The following is an 11,102-nucleotide window of genomic DNA, read 5'->3' on the forward strand; positions in this document are numbered from 1 at the left end:
AGAAAAAATAGACGATGAATACGCCTTTGTTGTTTTTCGTATTTGATTAGTGTATCTAGTAATATACTATAATTGATGAGTATCAGTTTTAAGAAAATTAGACGATGAATAGGCATTGTCGTTTTTTCATGTTTTATTTGTGTATGTAGTACGTAATATAATTGAAGTATACTCATGTGTGACACTTGCTGAACAAAAGCCTGAATATATAGACGATTTCTAACATATTTAAAGGATTCAAGGACAAGTTGCTCTCACAAAGTAATATGTCTGATTGTAGTAGTAGTAGTAGTAACACATGAAAATTTGAAAAACAAAAATGAAGAACTTGAAATGGTTATAGGTACAAAGATATCGGCTGAGGTTGTCGTCTACCTCCCTAACTATCAAAGACTAAGGGTTCTCAAAAGAATGGTATCCTAAAAGGAGAAAGCTGTCCAAGAACATGAGAAACCGCTGAGAAAAATACAATGCTTGTGGTGAAGTAGGATTCCACAATAGTCGGAATTGTCCGAGAGAGTATGAAGTCATAGAAAGGTATAATATTCAATCTACTACGAAGTATATTTCAAGGGTCCGACTATTTAATTTTTTTTATATACTTGTATTTATGTATCTGATTAGTCGTGCAATTTACCTCTTTTAGGATTGGATGAAGGGATGAAGGTTATTGTATGAAGTCATAGAAGGCATGAAGGATTGAAGGGATAAAGATTATTGTCAAAAGGATTGAAGATTTGATTAGTGGCACAATATTGAAGATTTTAAAGATTGGCACATACAATTTTTAAAAATAAGAAATGCATCTACATAGGTTATTAGTGTAACTAGATAAGTCTAATAGTGTATCTACCAGAATTCTGTATGATAACAAACATTTTTGACGCTTTTGAGTAGGAGTCGTGGATGATTATGCCGAGGTTGTGCTTTGTCGGTGTTATGATTGTGCATAGGTTGAACTATCATCTTGTTTCATTGTATTAGTTGGATATTGCATTTAAATTCAAGGACGTATTCAGTTTGCCAATGTTTGAGTTGTTTATACATGATAGCTTGAGTATGCTAATTAGATGAAAAGAAATCGGCACATATGTAGCACATAATCTGAGATGGCTATAAAAATTATATTTTTGTAGTTAATATAGTAGGCTCTGCTTGGTACATATGCGGCTTAATTTTGGAAATAACTTGTTTTTTTTTTGAAGTCATGATTGAAGAGTTTTTGCGCATATTATTAATGTAACTAGATTAGTTTACAAGTGTATCTACAAGAATTATGTGACAATTGAGTTGCCTTATTGATTTTCTTGATGCTCCTGGACACGTTAATGTACATTTGTCGTCAAGGTAAATTGAGATGTATGAAATACACTTGACGCTAACAAGCTTGAATCACATTCTCATAACATCAGTTGTAAATGGATAAAGTTCAAATGCCACAAAAGTCGACATTTTCAGTTGCTAACGAATTTGGAACACATTTTCATAACAAACCTAAATGAGACTATTACAAAACAACCCTAATTGAACAGTCCTAATTGCCACCATTACACATTTCGAATAGGACGATCAATCTCCTTGCTTGATTGCTTGCGGTCAAATTCCACCATCACACAATCCCACGCCTATTCAAAATTTCTACATAGCAGACATGTAAATAAATACATTAGAATATAATTTAAGAAATTACGGGAAATAAAAAGGTAAATGGAAAAAAATTAAAAGTAAATCAATAATTAAAAATACCAACAGTAAGAAATAGTCATAAATTGAATAACCCTTGTAATTGCTCTTAGAGCATCCGCAAAGGTGAGGCTCCCCATATTTTCTCTTTCCTTTTCTTATTCGTCCACCTCATTTTTCACTAACTTTTTCATTTACCCTTCCCATTTTATAATTACATCTATGCAACAATGGGGTTCCCCAATTCACACACAAAAATTTGGGAACCTTCCCAAAAGTAACACAAATTACCTTACTTTTTTTGGGGGAGCTCCTCTAAAAACAGTGGAACCCCAAATATTGGGGAGCTTTGTGCAACAATGAGGAGCCCCATATGAGGAGAGAGAGGACATATGGGGAGGCACCTCCCCACCTTTGCGGATGCTCTAAGTTTCACACCGCAATCATACCTTCACTGTCAAAACGAATAAAAAATAAAAAATAAAGTCTAAGATGATAACATCATTCAAAAAGAAATAAAAGTAATGTACTTTACCCATTTGGCTGTTGAGACCGTGTTCATTCGTAAATTCAGATAGCGCTTGTACCCTTGTAAAATCTGGACAACATTAATAACCTTTAAACAGAAAAATAAACTGCTACAAGTTTCTTTTCAGCCCAAGATCGTTAGTATGTAACAAGTTCAGAATATAGATTTTCTTTAACTCCAGGTCACACACAAAGAAACAAGTGATTATTTTCGATGATAGGGATAAAACATCTATAAAACATAAAAGAGGCATATAAGTTGGAGTACTTTCATGGACCAATGGTGTCAACGCTTGATTCTGCAACATCGAAGGAATGACAGGTTTTACACAAAGAAAATTGTTTGCATATATATTGAGGATTATTGATTAATAAAACAATCACATATTTGTACCTACATATGTGATGGAATTAATATTGTATATTGTGTAGATATTAAAATTGTTTGCATATTTATTGAGGGATGAGGATTATTGGTTAAGGGGCATTTGTGAGAGATGTACCTACTAGCCAATTAAATGAATCTAGAACCTATTAGAATGTACCTAATACCTATTTGAGCTCTTTAAGTAGGAAGGGGAAGGGACATTTGGGGTAAACGTACCTACTAGCCAATTAGGCGTACCTAGAACCTATTAAAACGTATCTAGTAGCTAAAACGGCTCTAAACCCTAAGTCACAAAACCTAAACACTAGAAGGGAGTGGTGTCATGTTAAGTCATTAGTTTTATATTATTCAATAAATGTCAATGAATACATGTAAAACATGTATTCACCGCAATCATGCTTTCACTGTCGAAATGAATAAAAAATAAAGTCTGAAATGATAACATCAGTGAAAAAGAAATAAAAGTGAAACGAATAAAATCGGTGTCTGTTTAGTCATTGTCCAGTATATTCATTAAATGGCAAAAAAATGCATGCTTCTGTGTGTTGAAATTATAATACATGCTTCTAGCCTCTATTATATTTGCAAAATACACATCGCAGCACATAAGAAAACTAGAATATGTAAAAACGTACCTAGAAGCTAATTAAACGTAACTAGAACACATTAAAGCGTACTTAGTTGCTAAAGAGTACCTTAAGTATATAATAAATTAATGAATCTCACAGAATGCCAACAAAATAGCTATTACCATTTCTTTGTGTTGAAATCTTATTCTTAGCAAATGTATCAGATGATTCATTTCATTAAGCAACATACCGACACTACCAACGACAACAATAACATGCATTCAGGGGTAACGAGCAACAAAAAATGACAAACAAAAAGCAACTAATGTAACCTCAAGAATATACAAAAAAACTAATCAATTCAAACGAAATTAATTGAAGGCGACAAAAATATGTAATGTAAAAACACATTAAATTTACAGAAAATGAAAGTATAAATGAAGTGCTGAGAAATCGATAAAACTAATGTTGCAAACAACGCAAGCGATAAAACAATTTATGTTTTTAGGCTTTTAGCTACTAGTATATTTGCAGAATACACATCGTAGCACAACACAAAACCAGAAACTTACCTAGTAACTACGGAGGCCTTAAGGCCTTAAGTGTATAGAATCAGTGGATTTCACAATATACCACTAAAAATAGATATTACCACACCTTTTTGTTGAAAAAGCTTGCAAGGAAACGACAATCTACGAAATTTGCATTGATTTTGACACAATCTATACCATTCATATCTCTATTTACAGGCTACATCATACATAAAAATTTGGACCCCAAATTCATAATAAGAGTACGTGCGTTCTACTTCTCCATACTCCACTACGCCTAGCCAAATTCTTAATATACCTACATGAGTATAATAATGTATCTACAACATAATTACTTAATTAGATCCTATTATATGAGAGCTGCTAAGTTGACCTCTAACATAGTAAAGATAGATACACATGCTTTTAGTAAGCTGCCACAAAACAATTCATGCTTCTACACACTAGTATATTTAGAGAATACACATCGTAACACATACCAAAGCTATGGCTCATTAAACGTAACTAGGAGCTAATTAAACGTAACTAGAAGCCATTAAAACGCACTCGATTTGCTAAACGGCTCCATAAGTATATAAATTAGTGAATCTCACGCATGCCACCAAAATAACTATTATCACTTCGTTTTGTTGAATAATTATTATTAGAAATGCAGTCTCGGATGATTCATTGAACAACGATCTTTGTCATTACCAACGATGACACAACTTACTTTCGTGAGGCAAATGAACAACAATAATTAAAAATGAAATAATGCGAAATCGATGAAAATAAGGTTGTAATCAATGCAATTTTCGTAAGAAGAACATAATAATTATAGAAATAAAAAATTATATGGATAATGACTAAAAATTAACAAAGTACAAAAAAATTAGGGTTTAGATAATACCTAATTGAGCAGATATGTCGACAATGTACTTTAACTAGAGCGAAAAAAAATAATGCATTCAGGAAACAACGACGAATAAACAAATAAAATAAATGTATAAATCGTACGAAACGAAACAGAAAATTAAATTAATCACAACAATGAAAATATTACCTGATTAACAAATACTCAACGAAAACGCAAAAAAATTGATCATGCACAAGTGAATTCAAGTATGAGGACGAAAATAAGTAGATAGTTGAGATCGAAATCATAAAATTGAACAAAATCAAGTAATACAATTGAAAATCAAGCTCAAATAAAAGCAAATTACCTACGAAAAATAAGAGAAATTGTTCAATTACGGAATCTAAACTGAAGAAATTGCAGTCGAATGATCGTCGTTCTTCATTGTAATCGTTCGATTCACTGGAATTTTGACGATTGATTAAATTGGGGGAAATTAATTTGGGGAAATCTAATTTTGGGGGGAAAAGGTAGAGAGTTTGAAATGCAGGAAAAAAATGAGAGGAGAGAGAAAGAGATTGATCAAAATAACGTTTTACGCACAAAAGGTATGTAGGTTGTGTGTGTTATTCTAAGTCGTTCAATTTGTTTTAATCCAATGGTTATAAGTCGTTCTCACCGTTTGCACCGAGTGATCGTTCTCACCGGATCCTAAATCTATATATATATATATATATATATATATATATATATATATATATATATATATATATATATATATATATATATATATATATATATATATATATATATATATATATATATATATATATATATATATCGGACACCAAAGAATTTCTATGTAAATATATAAATCTATATAATTTCATTATACTATATAGTTTATTAGATATACAAATATGTTTAACATAGACAAAAAGTAGTTTATGTTTTGGAAACTATGTAAAGGGAAATAAATCAGAATTGTTTCAAAAGATAAAATATTCCATAATCTGTATATTTTATAAAATTTGATAATCAACTGATTTCAAAATTAAATTTCAAAAGATATAATATTTCATCACATGTATATTCCATAAAATTAGATAATCAACTGATTTAAAATTTAAATTTGATAAAACTATTGCAGTAACATTGTATGTAACAAGTATGATATTAATCACTTATATTACTCATAAAAGTAAAAATAATAACAGCGGGAGTGTGAAAGTAATAATAACAACGGGCGTAGTGAAATTAACATTATTAAATGCGGGAGAAGCGAAAGAAACGATAATATTGGGGGGGGGGGGTAATGAAAGTAATAGTAGTCACAACAAATGTAATGAAAGTAACAGTAGGAACAACGGAGAAAATATGAAAAATTAGCTCACAATTCGATTTAAGAAAAAAACTTATTTATTTAAATATGAGTTTGATAAAATTAACGGGAATGGATATAGCCGTAAAAATAGCGTGAGTAGTCAAAGAAACAACAATAATCGGGAGAGTAGAGAATATAATAGTATTAACATGATGAAAGTAATAATATTAACAGCGAAAGTAGTGAATGTGTCTCATAATTTTTGATAAAGTCTATATTTCAAAATAAATGATAAACATATGAGTTAAGCAAATCTAACGTAGTTTTATTTCCTAGAAGAAGAAAAAATTGACGATAAATAGAGGTAGTGTGGGCGGGGCCGGACACCAAACCTAGTTGTAGCTAATTTTTGTATCATAGATGGCAAACTCAAACTTATGTGAATTCAACAATATATTTCATATCGATTTCAAAAAAAAAAAACAATATATTTCATTTCGTTAAAGTTTGGGCGGTTTTCCTATATCTTCTATTTTTGCAATGAGTCCGAATTTCCAGATTCAGTACACTTTTAGATAATACAATTACTAGATAAGACTATAAAAAAAATGTACTCCGTATTTAAATAATATACATTTTGTACAAATTTAAAAGAAAAAATTTTAAATTTTTTTTATCACAAATGTAATTTAAATTTGGTGTAATATATGGAGTAACATTATATCGAATAATAAAAATTAATTATAATTTATTAAAATTTAAAAATAAATAAGGAATTAAATGAGCTATATGTAGCAAATAATTCTCTTACATTACATTACGTAAAGGAATAAAATTTTGTTTTTGTTTTTATTTCCAACCTTTTGCTTTAAATTGTACAAACCTAAATAAACAATATATTGGTATATTTTTAAAGCAATCATATGTGAAAAAAGTAATTCCGTTTGTAGGGGAATCACCCTATAATCATACCCTAAGTCGGTAATCGGTATGATGGAATGAGATGAGAGGATAGACATTATTTATTGAGAAAGAAGGGGAAAAGACAATGTATTTTAATTTCTCTTTAACTTTTGATTTTAATGAAAGTACTTTCGGGAAAAATATGCACTTATATCTAGAATTCATAATAAGAAAAAAGTTTGAATGCACATTTTGATTTCCTTCAATAATGGTTACTTTAGAAATAATTCCTATCATATGGTTACGGAAGGTTTGGGTAAACCAAAACAAAGGTAAGGAAATAAGATGGAAGTGAATTTTTCTTTTGATAATGTCTTGTTACAAAAATTATTCTTACATATTATTTCTTTAATTTCCACCCAATGACTCATTTAGAGATAAATTACAATAAATTCAATTTTGAAAAATATAAATATTTAATTTTGGAGTTATATAAATTCATAAAATGTTTTCGTCTTATACAGTTATACCGTTGCCTAACTAAGTACATATACGAAATACTCCTATTTAACACTAAAATTAATAGCAAACTGTACTCATGTTTATGTCATAGTGAAAGTTGGGCTATTAGCTATATGTAAATAATACTCCCTCCATTCAACTCCAAATGGTAGGTTTTTCTTTTGTACACTATTCACAAGTAAGAAAAATCTTCTCATTTTCTCCCAATATATAAGATAAAATATATTCATGCGGGATCTTGTTTTATTCGTCTTTAGGAGTACATTAAAAATATCAATTTTTTATAATTTTTAAAACAGTGTAGTTAAAGATATTTACGGTGTATAACGTGCGTTGACAAACGTGAAAAAAAAAATGTACCATTTGGAGTTGAATGGAGGGAGTAGCAAACTGTACACACAATATAATAAGGGGAATCCCCATTTTCTCTCTTATCTTTGTCCAATTTTTTTTTGGGTTATTCTCATTGGTACCCTCGAGTTATCGACTTTTCTCACTGATACCCCTGTCTTTTTATAATCTCCAATTATACCCCTTAACTTTCTTCTTTACTCCCAATTGTTACAATAATTATTTTCCGTCAAATACTTCTGTTAGATCTATGACTCAGCTGCTGAGTGTACACTCTCTTCCTCTCTCCCCCGAAATCCACTCTAAAACTCACTGCACAATGTACATTACATTTTTCTTTGGCAATTTGGCTATGGCGATAACATTTCAGTTTGACTTTCTATATACAACTAATATACTGCATTTAGTACTCCATTTGATTCTCGCAACACTGGCTATGGAGTACTAGATTAGTGCTCAACACTTTATTTTATTCACTAAATTTTTCATTTGATTCTCGCAACAATAACTCAATTTCTCTTATTCGGGTTTGTTTACATCTTCTAACTTTTTAATCACTTGTCTCATTATAGTTTTTTCATGTTTAAAATTTCAATTTCTATGGGTTTTCTTTGTTGAGTTTAATCACAAATCACAAATCAATAGTCTATTATTTCTGATTCTTTGTGGAGAATGATAGATGTGATGTACGTTAAGTTCTTTTTAAGACGGATCCGTCTTAAGATTAAAATGGGTGAAATAATCTATCATTTGCATAGGTAAGACAAATCATATGCTATTTGATATGTCTTAAACTTAAGACGGATAATGCCGTCTTAAAAGAGATTTAGCGATGTAAAAGAAGTCAGAAGTTACTTGGAATTGAAGGAGGAAATCTAGCAAATTTGACAGTTAATAAAATGGAGGATTATCAACTAAATGAACAAAAATGTTAGGTTGAAATTATGGTGTGTGTTGATAAATTTGACGAAGAATCAGAAAAACAAGTAGATGAAGTTGAGTACGGCAAAGGAAGTTAAATAGGGCAAACAAGCAGAGGTAGGTAGTAGGAGTATATGAATTATAATCGTGGATTTTGGGTGGGAGATATACAATAGTACGCACTGTCATAAATCTAACGGAAGTATTTAACACAAAATAATTACGGTAACAGTTGAGAGTAAAGAAGAAAGTTAAGGGATATAATTGGAGATTATGAAAAGGCGGGGATACCGGTGAGAAAAGTTGATAACTCATGGGTACCGATGAGAATAACCCTTTCTTTTTTTAAGTGAGTATATGAATCTAACGAATTACTTTATTTTTAAACATGATATATGGAAAATAGGTCATGGTGATTATTACTTTCACACGTATTAACGAGGGTTGTATTTTACTTTAAAATTGATATATACACATTTCATTTAATGTATTGTACAACTAGTTATATATATAACTTATTTAATATAGTTGAGTTTTGTTACAAAGTTGTCGAGTTTTATTAACAAAATTATCGAGCTACGGTACAAAGTTATTGAGCTTAACAGAATAATTATTAAACTCAATAACTTCGTAAAATAGCTCAATAACTTGTAAAATAGCTCAACAACTTTGTGTAAGAGCTCAACAACTTTGAGCCGGTTGTACAATGCTATTATAAAACTGGTTGTAGGATAGTATTTCTGTACACATTTAACCCGTAATTTATCACTATGTTAATTTAACTGGTAAATAGTGAAAATTAAAGCAACAATATGCAAGGAATTTGAAAATTAAAGCAACAATATGCAAGGAATATTTTTTGTGTATTGACATTATCAAAGGTAATCCATGTTCCATTTTTTTTCCATACCTTTTGCTTTGATTTATCCAAACCTAGCATAACCATATGGTGAGAATTATTTCTAAAGTAGCCATATGTAGGGAATTAATTTCTTTCCCAACAATATTCAAGGAAATCACCCCATTTTTGTTCATATATTTTCAAGAGTTTGCAAAAATATGATATTATGAAACAGAGTAGCAACTTGAATAATCTATGTAGTTATATATTTTACTAAAATTTGCTCTCTAGTTTCTATTACATTAGGTCATAGGATCCTCTCCATTTCCTTTCCTAAAAGAAACGGAGGTACATTTCTTCTCTTAAGCAATTATTTTAATAAATTCTATTTGTCAATACATCACCTTTTTTTCTTTTACCATGAAATTAGATCCGTTAGATCTTTGCAGAATTCGATCTCGTCATAAACTAGCGTGCTTGTAATTAGGCCTCATAATTAGTGTGTACATGATACCTACAGACTACAGCAACCCATAACTCTTCAATTGATGTTATCTAGTTCACACTAGGTTACACGACTAAATTACAGCTCCAGTACAAAGAATTGATTATCCCCAATCAAACCTCTCAAACGAAAAATTAATGTACACACACGAGACGACAACCTCGTAACTGCTAAGCTTCCCTCAGCACAAAACAACAAAAAAACACTATTCAAGCACAACCCACAAGGGAGGCAATCGATACCCTTTCCACTCTGAGTAAAAGTGTTGAGAAAATAAAGATGTTGCTACATTTTTTCCGCATACCCGATGGTAAATATACACACAAACTACTCATAACTACACTAAAATACTCCATAATATATAGCCACCAAACGTACTACTATCCCCTGAAGTCAGACAGTAAAGCCAGTATCTCAGGATCATTGAAGCTTACTTCTTTTGCAAGATCAAGCGCATTCTTGCCTTCACGGTTCATGGCTAATGGAACCGCTCCCCTGAGATTAGTATCAATAAATTAAAACCCACCAGCAAGACTTATTTATTGCTGTAGTTACAGGCACGGGTAAATTCACTCAACCACCACAATATTATCGGAGTGCATCAAGGCCCCTCCTGCTTGAGCCAAAAAATTTCCCTCATGCGAAAATAAAAATAAAAAATGATACCCTGTTTGTTGCTAGAAATTTTGCTTTGGCTAGTGGCAAAGTGTCTCAAATAAACAAATTGCCTCTTGGCAAAGGCTCAGCTGCAGGCATAGAAATCTTCACAAATTCTCAAATGAGATGGTCCTCGCAATTACTCAAATGAGATGGTTATTATTATCATGAGATTGACCCATATAAAAACTACGTAGTTGCTCTTTCATCGACAAGTTTTACTCTTTCATGAACTTTTTTTCATAAATTTTCCATGCCTTACCCCTTATCAAGAAAAAACTCTTTCTTCTTTTCTTCTTCTAAAAAACTAATCAAATCCTCATCAAATTACTCAATTATAAATCTTAGACTTCATCAGTGTTACTCAGACACGCCACACCGACACGTGTCGGTGTGTCGGACACGGCTATTTGGGGTGAATTTTCCTGTTTTGTGGTCTAAATTGAAGTGTCGAAGTGTCGTGTCGTGTCGGACACCGACACACGTGTCTGACACGCGACACGACAGTTAAGTGAAGTGTCGGA

At 31.1% G+C, this 11,102-nt stretch overlaps 1 protein-coding gene across 4 annotated transcripts in view; it reads right to left on the minus strand.

Moving 5' to 3' along the window:
• Positions 1-1,358: 1,358 nt before the first annotated feature.
• Positions 1,359-11,102, minus strand: part of LOC141633117 (ADP-ribosylation factor GTPase-activating protein AGD3-like) — a 31,829-nt gene continuing 22,085 nt past the window's right edge. For 2 of the 4 annotated variants that reach the window (XM_074445597.1, XM_074445598.1), the window contains exon 19: positions 9,939-10,416. In XM_074445597.1, the coding sequence (XP_074301698.1) occupies positions 10,302-10,416 (115 nt within the window). In that variant the 3' untranslated portion in view covers positions 9,939-10,301. Of the gene's footprint in view, positions 1,639-1,974; positions 2,138-2,218; positions 2,282-9,938; positions 10,417-11,102 lie in introns of those variants that run through there. The other 2 variants (XR_012537921.1, XM_074445599.1) reach the window with 2 other exon arrangements.

Source organism: Silene latifolia, chromosome Y, assembly GCF_048544455.1.
Source record: "Silene latifolia isolate original U9 population chromosome Y, ASM4854445v1, whole genome shotgun sequence".
NCBI lineage: Eukaryota > Viridiplantae > Streptophyta > Magnoliopsida > Caryophyllales > Caryophyllaceae > Silene > Silene latifolia.